Source organism: Lepus europaeus, chromosome X, assembly GCF_033115175.1.
Source record: "Lepus europaeus isolate LE1 chromosome X, mLepTim1.pri, whole genome shotgun sequence".
Taxonomy (NCBI): Eukaryota; Metazoa; Chordata; class Mammalia; order Lagomorpha; family Leporidae; genus Lepus; species Lepus europaeus.
In genome coordinates this window covers 42,964,468-42,989,644 of record NC_084850.1, presented here as the reverse complement: position 1 = coordinate 42,989,644, position 25,177 = coordinate 42,964,468, and the positions used below count along the sequence as shown (strand labels likewise).

General features: G+C 44.2%; 1 protein-coding gene across 1 annotated transcript in view; it reads left to right on the top strand.

The window, feature by feature from the left end:
• The first annotated feature begins 3,768 nt into the window (after positions 1–3,768).
• LOC133752573 (ubiquitin carboxyl-terminal hydrolase 17-like protein 6) overlaps positions 3,769–25,177 on the top strand; it is a 50,914-nt gene continuing 29,505 nt past the window's right edge. The window contains exon 1 of the mRNA XM_062183024.1: positions 3,769–5,276. Within this exon, the coding sequence (XP_062039008.1) occupies positions 3,769–5,276 (1,508 nt within the window). The remainder of the gene's footprint in view (positions 5,277–25,177) is intronic.

Genomic DNA, 25,177 nt, shown 5'->3' with positions numbered 1-25,177 from the left:
TTTTTCCAGTTTGGGTGTTAAAATTATACTAGACTTGTAAAAATAAATTGGTAAGTTTTCTACGTTCTGGAAATAGTTTATATAGCAAGAGAATTTCCCACTCTTTGAAGGATGGGAGAAGGTCCCAATTAGTCTGAGCATGGTAATCGCCATTTTCTTTCCTTTTGTTTGGCATTTTTTTTTAGGTAGAATGGATTTATTCACATTTCAAATTTTGATACACATGCTTTATTTTGTACTTCAATAATGATCACGACAGCACTTGATCTTGTTAGGTGTAATCTGAAGCTTAGTTGGCTAAAATTTTTTTTACAGATAAATGAACTTTTAACTTAATATTTGTTATTTTTGTGATGACGTATTTTTAATTTATATTATAGTCAAAGATTTGCTGCTCTAGTACATAAAGAGCTGAACAAATAAAAAGTAAAACGGCCCTAGTTGAGCAGGAATATAGTCAAGGACTGTTATATGGAATGTGGGTGTCCCAAGCAGTTTAAACTTCTGCCCCACAACTTCCACCCGTTTGTTTGCTTTTCAAGTAATATATCTTTGACAGACGTTTTGGCATTCTTTGCTATTATCCTATTTAGATTTTATACCCTCATTAAGCCAATTTGATTACTGATATTTTCCTATTACCCATTTAATTTGAAATGTCAAATTGATATAAAAGTGTAACTTGTAAAAGAGGGCATCAAAAAATTCATGGAGGGGGCAAGCACTTGGTACAATGGTTAAGATGCCAATTGGGATGCCTGCTTCCCACACTGGAGGGCCTGGGTTCAATTTCCACCTCCACTTCCAATTCGAGCTTCCTGCTAATGTACATTCTGAGAGACAGCACGAGATGACTCAAGTACATGTGATCCAAGGCCAGCACTGTGGCCTAGTAGGTTAAGCATCAGCCTGCAGCGCTGGCATCCCATATGGGTACTGGTTCGAGTCCGGGCTGCTCCACTTCTGATCCAGCATCCTTGCTGTTGGCCTGGGAAAGCAGTAGAAGATGTTCCAAGTCCTTGGGCCCTTGCACCCACATGAGAGACCCCGAGGAAGCTTCTGGCTCCTGGCTTTGGATCAGTGCAGCTCTGGCCATTGCAGGCATTTGGAGAGTGAACCAGCAAATGAAAGACCTCTCTCTCACGCTCCCTCTCTTTCTCTCTCTCAATCCCTGCCACCCATTCCCCTACCCCTGTCTGCAACTCTGCCTTTCAAGTAAATAAATCTTTAGAAAAAAAAGTAGGGACCGGCGCTGTGGCGCAGCAGATTAAGCTGCTGTCTGGACACTGGTCGAGTCTCAGCTGCTCCACTTCCGATTCAGCTCTCTGCTATGGCCTGGGAAAGCAGTAGAAGATGGCCCAAGTCCCTGGGCCCCTGCACCTGCCTGAGAGATCCAGAAGAGGCTCCTGGCTCCTAGCTTTGGATCGGCTCAGCTCCGGCCATTGCAGCCATTTGGAGAAGTGAACCAGTTTTAAGGTTTGGATTGAGTGCTTAGTCTCTCTTAAATCTTTCTTTTTTTCAAATACATATATGAGTGTATAAATGACCCTGTTGATAGCTCTAACTTCATCCCACAGATTTTATAATTTTTTTTAAGATTTATTTATTTGAAAGTCAGAGTTACACAGAGAGAGGAGAGGCAGAGAGAGAGAGAGAGGTTTTCCATCTGCTGGTTCACTCTTCAATTGGCTGCAACAGCTGGAGTTGTGCCAATCCGAAGCCAGGAGCCAGAAGCTTCTTCCAGGTCTCCCAAGCAGGTGCAGGGGCCCAAGGACTTGGGCCATCTTCTACTGCTTTCCCAGGCCATAGCAGAGAGCTGGATGGGAAGTAGAGCAGCCGGGACTTGAACTGGTGCCCATATGGGATGTCGGCGCTTCAGGCCAGGGCGTTAACCCGCTGCACCACAGCGCTGGCCCAGATTTTATATCTAGTGTTCTCATTTTCATTCTCATCTACACAATTTGAAGTGATGATTTTTATTTCCTCTTTAACATAAGTGTCATTTTGAATTGGATGGGTTTTTGTATTAATGTCTAATTTTATTTCATCATATCCTGACACCGTCTCTTTAAGGTCTTTCTTAATAATACAATTTAAAATCTCCTTCCCATCTCTATGGCATCATCCAGTTTGATTCTCCTTATAGGATTTATCACTCGTTTATTTGTGTTCATTTGATTCCTTTCTCTAGGATGGAAGCTCCTTGGGAACAGGGACACTGTCTCCTGGTTGCTACCACATTTTTTAAAAGATGTATTTATTTACTTGAGACACACACACACGGGGGGGGGGGGGTTGTTCATCTGCTGGTTCACTCCCCAAATGGCCACAACAGCCGAAGCTGGGCAGATACAAAGCCAGGAGCCAGGAGCCTCCTCCAGGTCTCCCCCATAGGTGCAGGGGCCCAAGGACTTGGGCCATCTTCTACTGCTTTCCCTGGCCACAGCAGAGAGCTGGATCGGAAGTGGAGCAGCCAGGACTAGAACCGGCACCCATATGGGATGTTGGCATTGCAGGCCAATGCTTAACCTACTACGCCACAGCACCGGCCTCTGCCACCACATTTTCAGTACCTAAAAGAGAGTCTAGAACATAGTATGTACTCAAAAATACTTGCTGAATAAATTGTGAATAATAAATATATCTGTATGATTATAATTTCTACTTTGCTTTAGAAATGGTGGGGTTTGGCCGGTGCCGTGGCTTAACAGGCTAATCCTCCGCCTTGCGGCACCGGCACACCGGGTTCTAGTCCCGGTCGGGGCACTGGATTCTATCCCGGTTGCCCCTCTTCCAGGCCAGCTCTCTGCTGTGGCCAGGGAGTGCAGTGGAGGATGGCCCAAGTCCTTGGGCCCTGCACCCGCATGGGAGACCAGGAGAAGCACCTGGCTCCTGGCTTCGGATCAGCGCGGTGCGCCGGCCGCAGCGGCCATTGGAGGGTGAACCAATGGCAAAAAGGAAGACCTTTCTCTCTGTCTCTCTCTCTCACTATCCACTCTGCCTGTAAAAAAAAAAAAAAAAGAAAGAAAGAAAGAAATTGGCGGGGTTTAACCCATGAATGAGCATGTTCCAGTATGTAGGCAAATATTTTAAACTAAGTGTCTTTGAAAAGAATTTTTTTTTTTAGATTTAGTTATTTATTTGAAAATCAGAGTTACACAGAGAGGGGAAAGGCAGAGAGAGAGAGAGGTCTTCCATCCGATGGTTCACTCCCCAACTGGCCACAATGGCCAGAGTTGCGCCAATCCGAAGCCAGGAACCAGGAGCTTCGTCTAGGTCCTCCACATGTGTGCAGGGGCCCAAGGACTTGGACCATCTTCCACTGCTATCCCAGGCCATAGCAGAGAGCTGGATCTGAAGTGGAGCAGCCGGGACTTGAAGCAGCGCCCGTATGGGATGCCGATGCTTCAGACCAGGGCGTTAACCTGCTGCGCCACATCGCCAGCTCCTGAAAAGAATCTTAAAAAGTTGTTTATGTTAAAGAGAGGAAGGTTCGCTAATTGCATAATTCAAATCCTCTCCATACTTGCTAATCTATGGCTTACTGAAAAGGTGTATTAAGCCTTCCAACTAGGATTGTAAATGTAACCATTTTTCATTGTATTTATACTCAGCCCTCAGTATCGATGAGTTCTGCAAGTGTGGAATCAACCAACAACAAATAAAAAATATTTGGAGAGAAAAATTATGCCCAATCATTGGAAGACAGTCTCTGACAAGAAAGCATCTTCCTGTCGCTTGAAGTCCAAGGAGGGAAGCCTCGTCACAATGGCTTCTGGAGACATGGTGGCTGCTTCCCTTCACAAGCAAAGGAAGCCATCACCCTCATCTCAGAAAGAGCTCCAACTGAAAAATGACCTGGCTTCTGCGGCAACAGATCTGGCTCCCAGTGGGGAAGCTGGTCTGATCTGGAAGAGACCTTATGGCATTGGGGCTGGTCTGCAGAATATGGGGAACACCTGCTACTTGAATGCAACCCTGCAGTGTCTCACATACACACCACCCCTTGCCAACTACATGCTGTCTCAGGCGCACTCTCAAACCTGTCGTCCGTCAGGTTTCTGCATGCTGTGTGCTGTGGAATCTCACTTTCTTTGGGCCCTCCACAGTCCTGGTGACGTGATCCAGCCCTGTCAGGCGTTGGCTGCTGCCTTTCATAGAAACAGGCAGGAAGATGCCCATGAATTTCTGGTGTTCACTGTGGATGCCCTCAAGGCAGCAGGTCTGCCTGGGCTCATGAACATGGTTGGGCCCAAAGAGGACAAGTCTCTAAGCCATCAGATATTTGGAGGCTACTGGAAGTCCCAAATCAAATGTCTCCAGTGCCAAGGCGTTTCAGACACATTGGACCCTTACCTGGACATCGCCCTGGATATCAAGACAGCAGACAGTGTTCAGCAGGCTTTGGAACAATTGGTGAAACCTGAAGAGCTGGATGGAGAAAACGCCTATCAGTGTGGTATCTGCCTAAAGAAGACAGCTGCTTCCAAGACACTCGTCTTGCAATCTTCTGGCAATGTTCTTATCTTCGTCTTGAAGCGGTTTTCTGATTTCACAGGCGAGAAAATTGCTAGACAAGTGCAATATCCTGAGTGCCTGGATATGAGACCTTACATGTGTCAGCAAAACGGGAGGCCACTTGAATATGTTCTGTATGCTGCTCTCGTCCACGTTGGATTAAGGTGTCAAAAGGGACATTACTTCTGCTATGTCAAAGCTGGGAATGGTCACTGGTATAAAATGGATGATGCTAAGGTAACGGCCTGTGACATTACTTCTGTCCTGAATCAAAGTGCCTATGTCCTATTTTATGTCCAGAAGAGTGGATTTGGGAGAGAAAATGGGAATGTGTCCCCAGGCAGCGGACCATCAGTCTTTAAGGCTGAAGACGGACATGGCAATACACCAAGGAAGCTTGAAAGGCATTCCAGCGTTAAAGCTGTAGAGTCTGAGGAGCGCCTGGCGAAAACAACTAAGGAATTCACCTTAGATCAGTGGAAATCCCTGCAAGACCAGAACCGACCAAAGTGTGCATTCAACCTCAGGAAAGTGGAGCCCACGCTGCCTTGCAATGCCATCTTAATTCACCAGTCAAGATCCACAGGGAGGATGAGGAAGCAGCATCCTGAACAGGAAAGCTCCCTGCAGCACAGGTCCTCTGGGCCCCACGGTGATCAGATTACCATGAATCCTAGCAACCGCCCGTGTCCGGGAGGGAGGACCAGACCTCCCAAGAGGAAGAATAAACATGGAAAGAGGCCCCTGCTAGTGTTCCAGTAATTTTAGTACAAGAATATTTCACATGTAAGTGCACACTTTAAGTGTGTATATTTGCAAGTACAAAGTGTTTGTATTTACCGGCTGTCCTAGGTGTGAATCGGAATCTTACAATTGAATAAAATTTATACTTCCTGAGCATTAAAAAAAGGAAAAATTACGCCCATACTATGTTCAGTCTTTGTTTTCTTGTCATCATTCCCTAAACAGTACAATAACTACTTACATAGCATTTACATTATATTATGTGTTTATAGATAATAATAAGTAATCTAGATATGACATAAATTATATGGGAGGATTGCATAGGTCATATGCAAATGTTCTGTCACTTTAAGGAACTGGAGTATCTCCAGATTTTAGTAAGCTGAAACCATCCCTGCACATATGAAGAGACGACTAAATGTCATATTTTTCCATTGTATATTTACGTTATGCTATAAAACACACACAAAGAGGCTGGCGCCATGGCTTAACAGGCTAATCCTCCGCCTTGCGGCGCCGGCATACCGGGTTCTAATCCCGGTTGGGGCGCCGGATTCTATCCCAGTTGCCCCTCTTCCAGGCCGGCTCTCTGCTATGGCCCGGGAAGGCAGTGGAGGATGGCCCAAGTCCTTGGGCCCTGCACCCGCATGGGAGACCAGGAGAAGCACCTGGCTCCTGCCTTCGGATCAGCGAGATGCATCGGCCGCAGCGGCCATTGGAGGGTGAACCAACGGCAAAAAGGAAGACCTTTCTCTCTGTCTCTCTCTCTCTCACTATCCACTCTGTAAAAAAAAAAAAAAAACACCAAGGATTGTATTTTGTAGGTAATAGAGCCATGCTTATTAATGTTCAATCTTTGTCCCTTTCAGTACCTTTAAAAAAAAAGGTTTTTTATTTGAAAGGCAGAGTGACAGAGGGAGAGAGGGAGAGACAGCAATCATCCATGGGTTCACTCCCTAAATGGCCACAACAGCCAGGGCTAGGCCAGGCTGAAGCCAGGAGCCAGGAGCTTCTTCCAGGTCTTCCATGTGGGTGCAGAGACCCAAGCACTTGGGTCTTGTTCCACTGCCTTCCCAGTTGCATTAGCAGGGAGCTGGATCAGAAGCAGAGAAGCTGGGACTGAAGCTGGCACTGTAATAAGGGATTCCAGTGGCCAGTGCTGTGACGTAGTAAGTAAAGCTGCTGCCTACAGTGCCATATGAGTGCTGGTTCGAGTCCCAGCTGCTCCGCTTCCCATCTAGCTCTCTGCTATGGCCTGGGAAAGCAGTAGAGGATGGACCAAGTCCTTGGGCCCCTGCACCCATGTGGGAAATTGGAAGAAGCTCCTGGCCTCAGATGGGCTCAGCTCTAGCTGTTGTGGCCATCTATAGTGAACCAGAGGATGGAAGACCCATCTCTCTCTCCCTCTCTCTCTCTCTCTCTCTCTCTGTAACTCTGCCTTTCAAATACATACATACATACATAAGGGATTCCAGTGTCACCAGCTGTGGCTTAACCTGCTGTACCAAAACACTGGCCCCCGTTTCAGTACTTGCTGTCTGAAATTCTAATCTGTCTTATATTGGTAAGATGGCATCTTTTTTATTAGTTTTTACCTTACTCATTTTTTTTTCTATTTTCTTATTTACTACAATATAGAGGTGGATTTTTCCTTCTATTTTTAACACAGTCTGAGAGTCTCTGTTTTAAGCCAATTTAATTAATCCCCTTGGTAACTATGGTATGTTTGGATTTGTTCCCACCACTTAGTTATATATTTTCTATTTATTGTGCTTTTGTAGTCCTTTTCCCATCTGCTGTGTGCTGTATTAATTTACTTTCCTTAGTCTAGAGGTTATGCATTCTATTTTTATTTCTATGTATTTGTCTATTTCTATGCATTCTGTTTTTATTTTACCCTCCATCTCAGATCTGATTTTTTTCTTTGATGATAGCTCTCATGAAGTCTTGATTTCCACTAGCCATTCTCTGTAAATCTGATAGCCTGTTCCATAACATTGCTTTCAGAGGGACCCATGCTCCTTCCATGTTCCCAGCACACCAACTATCTCAGCTGCATTGTTCCTACATAAAGCACAGGAAATAACTTCATGACCCTGCATTATACAGGCACCAGAGAGAGCAGTAAAAGAAAAATAACTTGGACTTTCTCAAAATTTAAATTTTCTGTTCATTCATAGGCATGACTGACAAAATGAATAGGTAAGCTGCAGACTTGGAAAAAACATCTGGGCAGTATATATTTCTGACAAAGCACTGGAACCCAAAAATACAAAGAACTTTTATAAACCAGGAAAAGAAGAATCCAGTGGGAAAAAAAGACACAAACTTAAAAGGAGACTTCACAGAGGAAGCTCCTGGGTCTTCAACTTTAGTAAACAGGGAAATGCAAACAGAAACCACAATCTATTAGGATGGCTAACCACCTTCCCCAAACTAACATTAACAAATGTGTGTAAGAATGTGGACAAACCAGAACAGCCATGCCATCAGGTGCCTAAAATGCTACAATCACTTTGGAGAACTCTTTTCTCTGTTTTTTTTTTTTAAGATATTTATTTATGGGGCCAGTGCTGTGGCATAGCAGGTAAAGCCACTGCCTGTAGTGCCCGCATCCCATATGGGCGCCGGTTTGAGTCCCGGCTGCTCCACTTCCCATCCAGCTCTCTGCTATGGCCTGGGAAAGCAGTAGAAGATGGCCCATCTTCAGAAAAAAAAAGTCACAGGCAGCAGCTTAATCTGCTATGCCACAGCGCCCGCCCTGATGTATAATTCACACACAGTAAAACCGGCTTTTTTGAAATATAAGGTTTTATGAGGAACTACCAGCACATTCAAGAAATACTTTTTTCCTCACTCCACCAAATCTTGTTTGTGCCTTTTATAGTTAACTCTCAGCCCCTGAAAAGCGCTGGTCTCATTTCTGTCCCTACAACTTTGCTTTTCTCAAGCGGAACCAGCGCCATGTGCTGAGAAGCCTGTCCTTCTGCACTGAATTACTTTGACCCCTCTGCTGAGAAGTCAGCCGACCCAATGTGTGGCTCTGTCTCTGGACTCCATCCTGTTTCACTGCTGTGTGTGTCCGCACTCGTGCCCAGACTGCCCTCCATCACTGCTCCTAACAGCAAGTCCCCAATCAGGAAGTGTGGCCCCTCATTGTGTTCTTTTTCCAAACTGGGTTTGGCTCTCCAGGTCCTTTGTTTTTCCATACACATTGTAGAAGCGGTTCACACAGTTCTATCCCAGGAAAAGGTGAAGTGAGCTATGTCCTGACCTGAGTCACTCTGTTTTGTCTCTGGATAATCTCTAGTCACTCTGCTGGTCCTCTATTTTTCTAAGCAGTTGCACAACTGACTCAAAAACTAGCCTTCTAAGAATGTTATCTGTAAGGATTGTTTACATTGAGTGCTGGGAAAATGTGGTTCAATGCCCTCTGCGATAAGCGAAACCTTGCTGGTTCTGGCTTCTGTAATGCTTGGCTTTGTAAATAACTCCCAACAGGATGTGGGTTTTGCCTTTAAAAGCTTATCCCTGAGTTCAATCAGGGCTGCATAATTCAGAAAACACATACCTGGGCTGCTGCTGGCTTTGCCGGCTTTCCCAAATAAAGGCTCCATAATTCGGCCAGCGTCTTGTGTCTTGTGCAACTCACTGTTCAGAATGTAACAAAAGCCTGATGGGATTTCATATTCCACAAACACGCCATAGTTTCATTATCATTCAGTTTAAAATCTTTTCTAATTTCCATCTTTCTTCTTCTCTGACCCAGAGGTTATTTAGAAATGCATTTCTTTATTTATACACATGTAGCCATTTCTGACTTTTCTTTCATTAATTTCTAGCTTTATTGCAAAATGGTCAGAGAATATTTGTGTTATTCCAGTCTTCACAATGTTTTCAGACTTGATTTGTGGCCTTCATGTAAACAAATGTTTAGATGTTCCGTTTGTAGCCCCCCCAAAAAAGTATCCTGCAATTTTATACTAATGGACTCTACATTTGTTAATTATGATAATTAAGTTTATTAATTGTGCTATTCAAGTATTTTATACTCACGCTGATTTTTGTCTTATAATTTTACCAATTCTGAGGAAAGACCATTAAAAATCTCTCCTTATGGGGTCCACGTTGTGGCACAGCAGGTGCAGCCATCTCCTGCAACGCCAGCATCCCATGTGGGCACTGGTTCAAGACCCAGCTGTTCCACTTACAATCCAGCCCCCTGCTAATGTGCCTGGGAAAGCAGCAGAAGGTGTCTTAACTACTTGGGACCCTGCACCTGTTAGGTAGGAAGTCAGAAATTGAGCCTATGTGTGTATGAGAAAGGCCTGAAGACCAGCACCCACTGTGGGAGCTCCAGAAGCCCAGTATCTGCACTTCTAAGTCCTGCCCGGATACTGATGACCTTCCAGGAGGTCCTGCCCCTTCTACTTGGCCTGAAAAACATCCTTCCTCTAAGGCTGGTGACGCCAGCCAGGCTTCCCCTCTCTCATAACTTCAGGGGGAAAAATTCAGAAAGGAATTTTTCATATTTACATCAACAAGTCCTTTGTTTGGGAGAAGAAGGAGAGGGGGAGGGAAGGCAAGACCCATCCCCTTAAAAGCCCCAGCCTAAATGTGCACTGCGCACTCTCAGGTCCTGTCTGGAGAGGTGCCCACCCGTTCTTACGGATGTCCCTGCCCTAATAAACCTTGCTATGTTGTTTTCCCCTGCTCTCTGTCTCACGCCTGAATTCTTTCTTGGGCGAAGACAAACACCCTTTGCTTCTCCGGTAACACACCCATATGGAAACCTGGGTGGAGTTCCAGGCTACAGGCTTCAGCCTGGTCCAGCTCAGGCTGTTGTGGCTATTTGGGGAATGAATCAGTGGATGGAAGATCTGTCTCCCTGTGTCTCTCTTCTCTCTCTGTAATTCTTATTTATTTGAGAGGCACAGTTGCAGACAGAGGGAGAGACAGAGAGAAAGGTTTTTCATCTACTGGTTCACTCCCCAAATGGCCGCAACAGCCAGAGCTGAGCCGATCTAAAGCCTAGAGCCAGGAGCTTCTTCCAGGTTTCCCACACAGGTGCGGGGGCCCAAGGACTTGGGCCATCCTCTACTGCTTTCCCAGGTCATAGCAGAGAGCTGGACCGGAAGAGGAACAGCCGGGACAGGAACTGGCGGAGGCTTAGCCTACTACACCACAGTGCCAGCCCCAATAAATAAGTCTTTAAAAAAAAAACTACAAATTCAAGTAGTGGTGAAATATACTTTCTCACAAGAATTGTCATTCTCAGTATTTGTGTAGAGGTAAAGAAATGAAAAGTATTTTGCATGATTATTAGGAATATTAAGTGGTAAAATTTTTGAATGTCAACATCAAGACATATATAAGAAAAATTTTAAAATAATGCATTCCTTTGAATTCAAGAATTTCTATGAAACTATCCCAAGGAAATATAAGACAAATGCACAAAGATATATACATTTGGTTCAAAGATATATATATATATCCAAAGATATATATATAGAGAGAGATATATATACACACACACATTTGGTTCAAATATATGCATATACCTATAGACTTCACACAAATATACAGGAAATATTTATTTGTATTGAAAAATATAATAAAATGTTAACAACAGCTTTCTATAAGTAGTAGGGGTCCCACTTGTGAGAGTATTTTCCTCTGATTTCCTTTTATTTTCCAATTTTTATTCTGCATATGCTTGTATAATAAAAATAGCTTTTAAAACTCACCCACTATGACTGAGTTTTCCTATTTCACCTTAAATGCTATCAAATTTTACTTATTATGCTTTGAAACCGAATTATTAGATACATGCAAATTTGGAACTATTTTATCTTCCTGACAAATGGACTCTTTCACCATTATGAAATGTCCCTTTTTGCCTGTACCACTGCTTTGTGCTTTCAAATCTCCTTTCCCTGATACGAATACAGCTGCATCAGCTCTACTTTGTCAATATTTGCATGGCACACACCTTTCCTTCCTTTTACTTTCAGCCTTCTGTCCCTGTATGTCAAAAGTAGATCTAGCTCTTCTATGCAACAGATAGCTATTTATTAATCCAGTGTGACAACTCTTGTCTTTTAATTTGAATGTGTAGGCTCTGTTACCTATAATGCAATCGCTGGTATATTTGGGCTTAAATCTACCAATTTACTATTTGCTTTATTTTTAAGATTTATTTATTTATTTGTTTGTTTATTTGAAAGGCAGAGTGATAGATTGAGTGAAGGAGACAGAGCGAGAGAAATGTTCCTTCTGCTGGGTCTCTCCCCAAATGGCCACAACCCCAGGTCTGGACCAGGCTGAAGCCAGGAGCCAGGTACTCCTATGTGGGTGGCAGTGGTCAAAGTCCTCGGGCCATTTCCACTGCCTTCCCAGGTACATTAGCAGGAAGCAGAGCAGCCAGGATTTGATCTGACTCTCCAATATGGGATGCCAGCATCGCAAGTGGCAGTTGGCTGTCTGCACCACAACACAGGCCTGTTCTATGTTGCTTTTCCTCTTGCCCTCTTTTGAAGTGCTTGATGATTTTTTATAATTCCATTTCCCTATCACTTTGTAAATTATACATTCTATTACTATTTATGTAGTGGTTACCCCATGGATACAAAATAATCCTAGACAATACTCAAACCAAATATAAATCACTTCACTGTACTGACTATAGAGTGTTCTTAAATGAATATTAGGCCCCTTGCCTGTATTTTCTACTCTCATCTGTGAATCCAAAGCCTGCGTATTTTCTTCTAGGTATCACTGCCTTAGGAGACGAAGTGATGTTGGTCCTAGGCAGCCAACTGGGGAGTGAACCAGCAGATGGAAGCGCGCGCACGTGCTCACTCGCTCTCTCTCTCTCTCTCTCTCTCTCTCTCCATCCCTCCCTCTCCCTCCCACTAACCCTACCTTTCAAATAAAATAAGTAACCTTGGCCCTTTAACACAAGAAAGGGATTTTATTTCCATCAAGATAAGTTGAGGACCTGGTACCCCCTCTCCCAAGTCTGAGCACCATGTGCCATATGTATGCACTTTATTCAGAACAAATGTAACACAGCCATATCCTGAGTCCTAGAAGCCATCACTAAAAAGGGAAAAGGATGCTGTAAAATTGCAAAGTCGTACATATTGAAGCCAGGATAATAAGGAACCTGGAAATGTTTTTATGCTATCTTGACCTGTCTTTATTTGTAGGTACAATTTGACATTCTTGAATCTACCACAAGATGGCAGTAAATCCCTGAAAGGGATGGGCTGTTCCAGTTGTACCATAGGCGTTCATTCCCATTGCATTCCTGTTTTTGCTTTGTTTTCATTTTATTTGAAAGGCAGAGAGACAGAGACAGAGACAGAGTGAGAGAGATCTCCTGTCTTCTAGTTTTCTCCCCAAATGCCTGCAACAGCCAGGGCCAGGCAAGGCTAAAAGCAGGAGCATAGAATTCAATCTAGGTCTCCCTTGTAGATGGCAAGGACCCATCTACATAAACTATTACCTTCTGCCTCACAGGGTGCACACAAACAAAGAGCTGGATCAGAAGCAGGCACTCTGATACAGGATGCAGGTATCCCAAAGTGGAACTTAACCTGGGCACCAAATGTTTTAATGTTATTTTTCCAAATGTTCTACAAAGGACATGAAAATCCTAGAAAAAGGGGACTGGCATTGTGGCACAGTGAGTTAAGTCACCACCTGCAACACTGGCATCCCATATCAGAGCGCAAGCTCGAGTCCCAGCTGCTTTTCTTCTGACCCAGCTCCTTGCTAATACCCTTGGGAAAGCAGCAGAAGATGGCCCAAGTGCTTGGTCCCCTGCCACCCACATGGGAGACCCCCATGGGATGGAGTTCCAGGCTCCTGGTTTTGACCTAGCCCAGCCTGGGCCATTGCAACCTTTTAGGGAGTGGACTGGTGGGTAGATGATCTCTCCCTCTCCTCTCTCTCTGTTATTCTGCCTTTCAAATAAACAAAATAAATCTTTAAAGATAAATCCTAGAAAAAATAAATGTTACACATAGTAGGCACTTCATAGTGATGAGTACATTGTCCATTCCACTTTGTTATAGAACAAAATAACAGTTCATTATCACTACCAAGCTATCCCTCAGTCTCTTACTTCTAGAACCCCAATGTCTTTCCCAAAGACAAGACTGGCTCTTACCCTGTGTGACACTCAGTTTCCAACATCATTGGAAGGACAATAGCAATCCTCCCTCAAGGGGTTGATCTGAATGAATGTCACCATGTTAGTGCAATGGCCAGTGTCTGTGCACATTGATCCCCACCTGGTAGGGAACCCTACAAGAATCATGAGAGCCCCTGAAGGAAGAAGCTAAGAGCATGGAGTACTTGGGAGACAGGGCTATAAAAGCAGTCTAAATCCACAGGTGGCCTTGAACACCAGCCAGAGAAGTGGTTTTGTAGTTAGTCCTCTTGGTAGGTAATAGACTGCCACTGGGGGTGTGATGCTATCAGAGCCAGCTTCAGGGACACTGTTCTGGGCAGCTGTGTGCAAAGTGGCATGGAGTGAGGTGAATGGAACTGAGTTTGGAAAGTCATTATAGAGGTATGATGCCTGGGGGCTTGAACCACCTGCTCTCTCCAGGGAGTCCTCTACAGAAAGGACAGGCCAACCAACCTTGATAAAGGGGGGAGGGGGGCCTGGGATAAGTTGTAAAGAGGTACTTCAAAAACTGAATGACAAATAGAATTAAAAGATAAATGTATTTTGGTGCAAAAAAATTTGAAATCCATGCATAGTTTTTTCACAACATGCATTTCCCATGTACTTTATTTCATTTTTAAATTTAATTAATTTTAGCAGATTCAATATGCTTTGTAGATGCAAATCTAAGAACATAATGGCATTTCCTCCCTCCCTCCCGCCCATCCTCCTTCTTTCTACCTTTCTTTCCTTTTTTCTTTAGTTTTTGAGATAATATATTTTAAATTTGCATTACAGTAAAAAGGCTTAATACTTCACCAAATATGCAAGTAAAAAGCCAAAAGACCCTAGTTTAGTGGAAATATAGACAATGTCTACAAACAATAATTGAATGGGAAAATGGCCATATAACAGAGTACAAAAAATGTGATGCATAATTATTTGCATTGCAATCTGCATAAAATTATTCCTGTGCATAAACTGTTGAGAGGAAATGGCTTAAAGTGGAAATGAACTTAATCATTATCTTGTAACCACACAAGAAACATTTAGATGTTACATTGTCATTGGTAGTATTTCCTTGAAAGAAATTATGAATGACTAACTGACCAAAAAAAGGGGAAAAAACTGTGTATGGATAAAAAGACCATTTTTCCATGCACTTTTTGAAGATCCCTCCTATATGAAACTAAATAGATATCCTTTTAATCTTTGTAAGAAACATTTAAAAACACAATTTTTTATTATTCTATGTATACTGTTGCACAAACCACTTGAAATACATTTCTTAAGAAAGAAAGAACCCTTTCCAATAGAGGAAGAAAAATGGAGACAGATGCCACCTGGTGATCAGAAGCAGAGTTGCAGTTCGGAGGCTTGGCAAGGGGAGGAGGAAACCAAAGAGGGACTTGGGGTATCATCAACCAGATCTTTCTGGAATTTGCCACTCAGTGGAAGCAATCTTCTGAATATAAGGCCCTGTGGTCTCTAAGCCTTAAAGCTAAATCTCCACTTCCTGCCTGAGTTGAAAAGAAAGCTGTATATGTGATTATTTAGGATGAATAAATTTGAGATAGAGAAATATACACATAAACAGCTACACTGCCAAATCAATCATTTTACTCTGCTCTTTTCCAACAAACCAGCATATTGTGGACATATTTTCAAAACATAATAAATGTAACATGCAATTTTTGGCAGCTTGGGTGCATATTTTTGCCTTTAACAAATGTTTACCTTAATAAACTTTTCTGACTATAAAATTTCAAAGAAAACTGAAAGGTGTATATGTAAGTCGACTTTATGCTGCCTATCCCATCTGCCCGGCCCTCACTCTCTGACCCACAAATTTCCTGAAAATAGACAGGTGCATGTTCTGCAGATGTGTTTCTGTGGATGTAATTGACAAATGCATAGTTACATGCGAAGAAAACTATTTACCTAACATATAAAGTGCACATATTCTGCAAAACTGTAACCATTCTTGGGCACTTTGTCTTTTTGACTTAACATGCTGTCTCCAATTTTCACTGACATTTCATTAGCTAATGTTTACTGGGCACACACATTCTCTTTAAGTGGACTTCTTCTTGACATCACTGACCCACTGATCTGTTGGTCAGTCCGCCTAACATATCACAAATATGAACCCTACATGATTTGCAAATATTCACTTCACTTTGCAAATAACTTTAACCTTTTTGCCATATGGTATTTTAAATTTTTTCAATAATTTTGATAATTAAAATTATACAGAATTATAAATCTAAAACTACTATAAAATGAAGTTTATTTTTATTTTTTATTTTTTGAAGATTTTATTTATTTGAGAGGTAGAGTTATGGAAAGAGGGAGAGACAGAGAGAAAGGTCTTCCATCCCCTGGTTCATTCCCCAAATGACTGCAATGGCCAGAGCTTCCAAAGCCAGGAGCCAGGTGCTTCTTCCAGGTCCCCCACATGGTAAGGAGCCCAAGGACTTGGGCCATATTCCACTGTTTCCCAGGCCACAGCAGAGAACTGGATCAGAAGAGGAGCAGCTGGGACATGAACCGGCACCCATATGGGATGCCAGTGCTGCAGGTGGAGGCTTAGCCTACTATCCCACAGTGCCAGCTCCCAAATGAAGTTTATTTTAATAGTAAATAATACTGGGGCCGGTGCTGCGGCACAGCGGGTTAATGTCCTGGCCTGAAGTGCTGGCATCCCATATGGGCACCAGTTCGAGGCCCGGCTGCTCCACTTCCATCCAGCTCTCTTCTATGGCCTGGGAAAGCAGTAGGAGATGGCCCAACTCCTTGGGCCCCTGCGCCCGGGTGGGAGACCCAGAGGAGGTTCTGGCTCCTGGCTTCAGATCGGCACAGCTCTGGCCATTGCGGCCATCTGGAAAGTGAACCATTGGATAGAAGACCTCTCTCTCTGCCTCTCCTCTCTCTGTGTAATTCTGACTTTCAAATAAATACATAAATCTTTAAAAAATAATGATAATAAGTAATACCTATTAGAATGGCTGTTATCTTTTTAAAATCCAGAAAATCCCAAGTGCTGGTAAGGATGAGGAGAAATTGAGCACTGTGTGCTGTTGGAGGGAAAGTAAAATAGTACAGTTTCTGTAGAAGAGAATACAGTGGTTCCTCGAAACAATGATGCATAGCATAACCACATCATCAAGCAGTTCCTCTTCTGCATACACAAAGGTGCATCAAAAAAGCTCAAACAAAATGCAATTAAAACATGTATACTTTGGTGCAAAAAATTTGGAAATCCATGCAAATACAGAGTCTTTAAAAAGCTAAGGAGAAATGTCTATTATGATAAAAACTATGTATAGTCTCAAATGAATATTTGCCTGTCCATGCTCATAGCAGTAATATCTTTTTTCTTTTTCTTTTTTTATTTGACAGAGTTAGACAGTGAGAGAGAGAGAGAGAGACCGAGAGAAAGGTCTTCCCTTCGTTGGTTCACCCCCCAAATGGCCGCTATGGCCGGAGCTACAATGATCTGAAGCCAGGAGCCAGGTGCTTCTCCTGGTCTCCCATGTGGGTGCAGGCACCCAAGCACTTGGGCCATCCTCCACTGCACTCCTGGGCCACAGCAGAGAGCTGGCCTGGAAGAGGAGCAATCGGGACTAGAACCCGGTGCCCATATGGAATGCCAGCGCTGCAGGCGGAGGATTAACCAAGTGAGCCACAGTGCCGGCCCCAGCAGCAGTATTTCTAATAGGCAAATGGTGGAAACAATGCAGATATCTAGAGCTGGATGAACAGAGAAATATGATATAGCCACACAATTCAATATTATTCAACCTTAACAAGAAAGGAAAGTCAGGGACTAGTGTTGTGGCATAGCAGGTAAAGCTGCTGCCTGAAACACCAGCATCCCACCTGAGCTCTGGTTCATGTCTTGGCTGCTCCACTTCTGATCCAGTCCCCTGCTAACGCACCTGGGAAGGCAGCAGAAAATGGCCCAAGCACTTGGTCCCCTGTCACCCATGTGAGAGACCTAGATGAAGTGCCTGGCTCCTGGCTTTGGCCTAGCCCAATCCTGGGCAGTGAACTAGTGAGTGAAAGGTCTCTCTCTCTCTCTCTCTCTCTCTCTCTCTGACTCTGACTGACTCTGACTCTGACTTTCAAATAAATACATCTTTTAAAAAAATCTGCTGTATGCTACAATAGTCAAAGTTTCATGAGCCTTGAAAACAGTATGCTAGGTGAAATAAGCCAGACATAATAGGATAAAACTGTATGATTCCACTTACACAAATTATCTGAAATAGTCAAATTGATAGATTTGGAAGTGAAATTGTGGGCCCAGCATTGTGGCCCAGTATGTTAAGCCACCACTTGCAACACCTGACACTGACATTTCAAATCAGAATGCCAGTTGGAGTCCCTGCTGCTCTGATTCTCATTCAGCTCCCTGCTAATGTGCCTGGAAAAGCAATGGAAGATGGCCTGAGTGCTTGGGCCCTGCCACCCACATGGGAGACCTGGATAGAGCTCCTGGCTCCTGGCTATTTGTAGAGTGAACCAGTGGATGGAAGATAACACCCCCTACCATCGCTTTTCTCTCTCTTCTACTTTCTTTGTCACTCTTTCAAATAAATAAAATCTTAAGATTCATCTATTTAGTTGAAAGTCAGAGTTACAGAGAGAGAGAGGAAGAGACAGAGAGAAAGATCCTCTATCCGCTGGTTCACTCCCCAAATGGCCACAATGGCCAGAGCTGGGCTGATCCAAAGCCAGGAGATTCATCTGGTTCTCCCACGTGGGTACAGGAGCCCAAACACTTGGGCATCCTCTGCTGCTTTTCCCAGGCTACTAGTAGGAAGCTGGATCAGAAGTGGAGCAGCCAGGTCTCGAACTAGCACCGCTATGAGATGCTGGTGTCAAAGTCAATGCCTCGTCACAATGTTGGGCCCCAAAATAAAATCTTAAAAAGAAAACACGCGATGGTTGTTGCCAGGGGCTGGGAGAAGGAGAAGCAAAAGCTATTAGTATAGATCTTCCATTCTGTAAGATGAAGAATTCTAGTAGTGATGGCTGCACAACAATATGAGTATACGTAATGCCACTGAACTGTACACTTCAAGTGGCCAATTCTAGGTTAAGTATATTTTATAAATAACACAGTTTACTATAGCAGAAATTGAGCAACACCCTTGGGAGCATCAAGGGCCAGCACACAGGGAGATCAGAGCACTCAGAGCCCTAGAGCTTTCAGGACACAAAGGGAAAAACTTCAGAGAAATTCCAGCCTGAACTCCCAGCTGTACTCAGGGTAATGAGTACCCAAGTCCATGGATATTAGAAGGCATGGCTCGTTAAGGCCCAGTTTCAGAGGCTGCCTGCCTCATTTACCTCTTTCTCCACATTGGCTATTGGGCGTGCTTCATGCATCATGCCACACACTAGTATCATTTACAAATATTCACAGCAATCTTTTCCGATAGGCCTTACCTTTTTTTTTTCCCGTAGATATTGCTTTAAAATTGTCAGGGATATAATAGTTTAAAAGTAATACGGGTAACTATTTCAAAAATGTAGGTAATAGCCTGGCCAGCATCAACTGCCAAGGGAGATTGGAGCACTCAGAACCCTGGAGGCCTCCAGACACAATGAGGAAAGCTTTAGATGAGTTCTAGTGCTCACTACTAAGCAAGCATTACAAGACAATTTCCCTGATTTATTTAACCTCCCATTTCCTGATCTGAATCATCGACTTAATAAGAACTTGAATAGCTGTTAAGATCAAGGGGAAGCCTGGAGCTTAATCCCTCACCAATAGGGCTCCTGAGGGTGGATGAGATGAAATCGTGAATGCCCACTTGAGCTGCTCTGAGGCCCAGTGACTTCAGAAGTGTGACATCATGTGTGGCACCGGTCATGGACCTGGGGATAGTATACCACAGGCTAGGTACCACCCCCAGTCCCAACAGCTTCGTGTGATTTCCCCAGGCACTCTGAAAAGCTAAGCTCCATTTCCTTGTGTTGTTTGTATATTATCACATTAGTGGTTTTCAAACTATGGTGCCTGGATCATCAGCATCAGCATCACCTGGGATCTTGTTAGAACTGTATATCCTTAGGCTGGCTCTGTGGCTTAACAGGCTAATCCTCCGCCTTGCGGCGCCAGCACACCGGGTTCTAGTCCCACTTGGGGCGCCGGATTCTATCCTGGTTGCCCCTCTTCCAGGCCAGCTCTCTGCTATGGCCTGGGAGTGCAGTGGAGGATGGCCCAAGTGCTTGGGCCCTGCACCCACATGGGAGACCAGGAAAAGCATCTGGCTCCTGGCTTCGGATCAGCGAGATGCGCCGGCCGCAGCGGTCATTGGAGGGTGAACCAACGGCAAAAAAGGAAGACCTTTCTCTCTTTCTCTCTCTCACTATCTACTCTGCCTGTCAAAAAAAAAAAAAAGAAAGAAAGAAAGAATGTATATCCTTGATTAAAGACTTAAAAATAAGACATGAAACTATGCAAAGAAAATGAGGGAAATACTTCATGACATTGGTTTAGGCAAAGATTTTTTTTTTTAATAAAATCTCAAACACATTGACTATAAAGGCAAAACTAGATAAATGGGATTACATCAAACAAAAAAACTTGTGCACACCAAAGCAAATAATCAACAGAGTTAAGAGACAACCTACAGGGGCCGAAGCTGGCGTGGCTGGTGGGGCCGCCACCTGCAGTGCTGGCATCCCATATGGGCGCAGGTTCAAGTCCCGGCTGCTCCACTTCTGATCTGGTTCTCCACCATGGCCTGGGAAAGCAGTGGAGGATATCCCAGGTCCTTGGGGCCCTGCGCCCATGTGGGAGACCTAGGGGAGGTTCCTGGCTCCTGGCTTCAGATCAGCACAGCTCCAATTGGGGAGTGGGCCAGGGGATAGAGGCTCTCTCTCTCTCTGCCTCTCCTCTGTGTAACTCTGACTTTCAAATAAATAAATAAATCTTTAAAAAAAAAAAACCTGATATACATTTAAAAAAAGAAAAGAGACAACCTACGGAAATGGGAGAAAAAGGGCTGGTGCTGTGGTGTAGTGGGCTAAGCCTTGGCTTATAGCACTGGCATCCCATATGGACAATGGTTCATGTCCCAGCTGCTCCACTTCCTATCCAGCTCTCTTCTATGGCCAGAGAAAACAGTGGAAGATAGCTCAAGTGCTTGGGCCCCTGCACTCATAGGGGAGAGCCAGAAGAAGCTCCTGGCTCCTGGCTTCAGATAGGCCCAGCTCTGGCCATTGTAGACATTTGGAGAGTGAACTGCCAACGGTGGCTTTTCCCACTATGCCACAGTACCAGTCCAATAAATCTATTTAAAAAAAAAAAGATTTCTGGGCCTGGCTCTGTGGCATAGTGGGCTAGGCCTCCCTCCACCTGTGGCACCAGCATCCCATATGGGCAACAGTTCATGTCCCAGCTGCTCCTCTTCCAATCCAGTTCTCTGCTATGGCCTGGGAAAGCAGTAGAAAATGGCCCAAGTCCTTGGGCCCCTGCACCCACGTGGGAGACTCAAAGGAAGCTCCTGGCTCCTGGCTTCAGATTGGCTCAGCTCTGGCCGTTGTGGCCATTTGGGAAGTAGACAAGCAGATGGAAGACCTTTCTCTCTGTCTTTCCCTCTCTGTAATTCTACCTTTCAAGTAAATAAAATCTTTTTTAAAAAAAAAACTTTGAGAATCCTTATGTGAACTTTAAAAAAATAAACATGCTTTCTTGCCCTCTTTTATCTTCTACATGAATTTAGGAGAAATTATAAGAAAATCTGCAACAAATACCTGGCACACAATAGGACTTCAAAAAATGTTGGTTTTGGGGACTGGCATTCTGACTCAGTAGGTTAAGTCACTGTCTGCAATGCCGCATCCCATATGTGCACCAGTTCTAGTCCCAGCATTTCCACTTTCAATCCATCTCCCTGCTAATTAACCTGGGAAAGTAGTGAAAGATGACCCAAGTTCTTGGGTCCCTACACCCACGTGGGAGACCTAGATGGAGTTCCAGGCTCTTGGCTTCATTTTGGCCCTAGCCTTAGCTATTGTGAGCATTGGAAGAGTGAAACAGTGAATGGGAAATCTCTCTCAATCTCTCTCTCTCTCTCTCTCTCTCTCTCTCTCTCTTCCTTCCTCCTTCCCTCCCTCCCTCCCTCTTGAGTGAATACATAAATGAATAATAATAAATTCAGAGTGAAAAGAACTTAGTACCAAAGTACCATGTTTCCTTTCACTTTTGGTCATTTGCACCTGCTGTTCCTGTGTAGTAGTAGAATACCTGAGAGGAAGCCACTTAAGAAGGAAGATGAGGGTGGAAGCTGGCAGCGGTGGAGTATGTGCAGAGGAATGATCACATGGCAAACCAGGAAGCAGAGAAAGACAAGAAGCATCTTCATCCTCGAAGTACACGTGTCTCTCTTTACAAAGCCATCATGATTTCGATCATGGGCTCCACCCTATCAACCTAATGCAATCCAACCTCTTCCTAAAGATGCCATAGTTGCATTGAGCCTCCACCCTTGATCCATCATTAACAATAGTCCATTACCGTACAACTTCACAGTGTTAACATCTACATGAGTTTGGGGAGCCAAATCTTGTTCAAACCATAACATCCTTTTACCTGGAATCCCCTTCTTATGTTACTGGCCCTCCATGTTAGATGGATAAAGTTGATAAAGTGCTGTTTGTCTTTCAAGTTTCTTTTTAAGCCTTGCAATGAACTAAATGTTTGTGTGACCACATCCTCCTCCAACAAAAAAGAAAAAGATCACTTGTTGAAAGTCTACCCAATATGATGATGGTAGTCAAAGCTGCCATCTTTGGGAAGGAATCAGGTCAAGAGGGTAGCATTCAAAGGAGTGGGATTCGTGCCATCACAGGAAGAAGCCAAAGAGCTAATCTGCCTTCTTGCCACCACGCAAGAATACAGTGAGAAGTCAGTAGTCTTCAACTCACCAGAACTCAACCATGCTGGCATCCTGACCTTGGACTCCAGAACTGTGAGAAATAAATCTCTTTTTACAAACCACCCAGCCTATGAAACTTTGTGATGGTAGCCTGAACTGACAAAGAGAAACATCATTTACTTTGGGAAGCCTTCCCTACCCTAATTGTGCTCTAGGGCCACTTGGCCCTGACTTGCAAGAGCTGATGATGCACATCGCTTCCCAACTCCATGTTTAGTGGCATCAAACTGGTACTTTGAAATTGGCCATGATGGAAATATTTATACTGTGGAAATCATCAAACACTACAAATCGGAGCTTGTATTTTTTTTTTTTTCAGAGAACTGGTTGTTAAGCATTTACCAGCACACCACCACCCTACTCTGTCTCAGCCCTGTCCTGAGTGTGCATTAGATGGCTCTGATAACACTTCTGGGCTTACATTCATTGCTATCCACTGTAGGTTTACTTGTCTGTCTCTCCCTGTAGATTGAAATTTTCTTGAGGTTAGAGACATTCTTTCTTTAGAATCTTACCGAGTGTCTGGATTACAGAAGCTACTAATTAGTGTGTTTTTTTTTTACAGGCAGAGTTAGACAGTGAGAGAGAGAGAGACAGAGAGAAAGGTCCTCCTTCCGTTGGTTCACCCCCCCAAATAGCCGTTATGGCCGGCGCGCTGCACCGATCTGAAGCCAGGAGCCAGGTGCTTCCTCCTGGTCTCCCATGTGGGTGCAGGCCCCAAGCACTTCGGCCATCCTCCACTGCACTCCCAGGCCACAGCAGAGAGCTGGACTGGAAGAGGAGCAACTAGGACTAGAACCTGGCGCCCACATGGGATGCCGGCGACAAAGGCAGAGGATTAACCAAGTGAGCCATGGCGCCGGCCCTAATTCGTGTTTCTTGACAGTCTGATCCTCTGAATGAGTGACTGGAGTGCAAACTTGTAATGCTTGTCAACTTTCGGAGAAACAATAGCAGATACAAAGTTCCCAGCTGCCATTTGCAGTGCTCACCCACTGCCTGAAAGCGTGGAACCAAGGGAAGTGATGTGGATACTTTCCATGGCCTGTGTCGTCAAGCTGTGACTTGATGCAGATCTTTCTGCCTACAGAGCGGATTATGCTGTCTGTGGTCCAAGGACTCCCTGTCTCTCGTCCACAATCAAGCAGCCACAGATGTGTATAGTGCCTGTCTCTCTGATTCATCTTCTAGGCTGCCAGTGCTCATCAGCCACCCTCTATGATTAACACCAAAGGACTGCAAGAGCTTGAAGATCCAGTCACACCTGGCACAGCAGATTTCCAAAAGCGCTCATCTACAGGAGATAGAAATAGCACCACAAGCAGAGCTCTGTCTGGCATAGAGGAGAGCATCTCTGTAAATACCTACGACCAGAGATTTCGAAATTCTAGCTTAGCTCGCCATCCTTGCCCGTGACTGTGAATTCCTGGAAATCCCTTGGGGAGTCTAAGACTATCTATGGAGGAATACTCCATAGTCTTGCTGCTCAGAGTATGATCGGAGGACAAGCAGCCCCAGCAGCACCTAAAAGCTTGTTAGAAATGCAGAATAGGAGATCCTACTTCCAGACCTATTGGATTAGAGCCTTCCTTTTATTCAAATCCCCTGGATAGTCTGTGCACACATTTGAGAGGCACAGAGAAGCAGAACATCAGATTTCCTGAAATGAAGCCTCTAGGGGCATAGAGCCGTGGATTTTAGGGTATTAACGTCAATGGCACTTCACAATAATAAATGCTATTTATGTACCATGAAAATGTGCTAATGATCTGCATTCATTTTGTCATCAAACAAACAAAAAAAGAACTCTATGCTGCAGCAAGCTTAAGCCAACATGACCCTGAAGCTCGAAAGTTCACCACCTGAGCAGGAAGTCCCCCTGACGGGAACTGCAGTTAAGCAGAGCCTGACCTTGAGTCCTACCTGTTCCAATCTCACTGGGTGGCTGATCCTGAAAGAACCGCTTGCCCTTTCCAAATGTCTGCTTCCTCATGTGTAAAGTGGTTACGACGGTAGTGCTGTACTCTCAGGGTGCTGGGCAAAGCGATAGGAGAAAAATCCATGTCAAGTGGCACACGGTAGTTGCTCGTCAAATGGAAGTTCCTTCCGTCTTTGCTACCACCTTTCTGAAAAGAAACAAATTCATACAAACAGCCCGACCACATCATGTAAAGCCTTTGGTAATTTAACAGGGGAAAAAAAACCCTATTTTGTACTGTTTGTGATTACTTCAATACCATTTTGTGTGGCACAGAGTTGGTCTGCCGGAACTAGAGACGAAGGGAAATGCAGGGGCAGGCATTCAGCCTCGTGGTTAAGACACCAGTTAGGGTGCTCGAGTCCCACACCAGAGCACCTGGGTTCAATAACAATCTCTGGCTCCTGGCTCCAACTTCCTAGCAATGTGGACCCTGGGAGGCATCAGTGAAGACTCAAGTAATTGAGTTCCTGCCACCTACATGGGAGACCTGGATTGAGGTCTTGGCTCTTGAAGCCAGAGCTTTGGGAGAGTGAACCTACGAACAGGCGCTTCTGTCTGTCTCTGTCTCTGTCTCTGTCTCTCTCTCTCTGTCTCTGTCTCTCTCTGTCGCCCTCCCTCACTCTCAAATAGATATGTTTTTTAAAAGAAAAAATTATAACATTCCTTTCAAGTGAATTGGTGGGATTTCCTCTCATTCCTCAGACTCTCTCGATTCATAGTTATCAGGAGTGAATACAGTATTCACCAATGCTCTCTGAGAAGCGCGTTTTGGCCTTGTGTCTTCATCTGTCAACACCG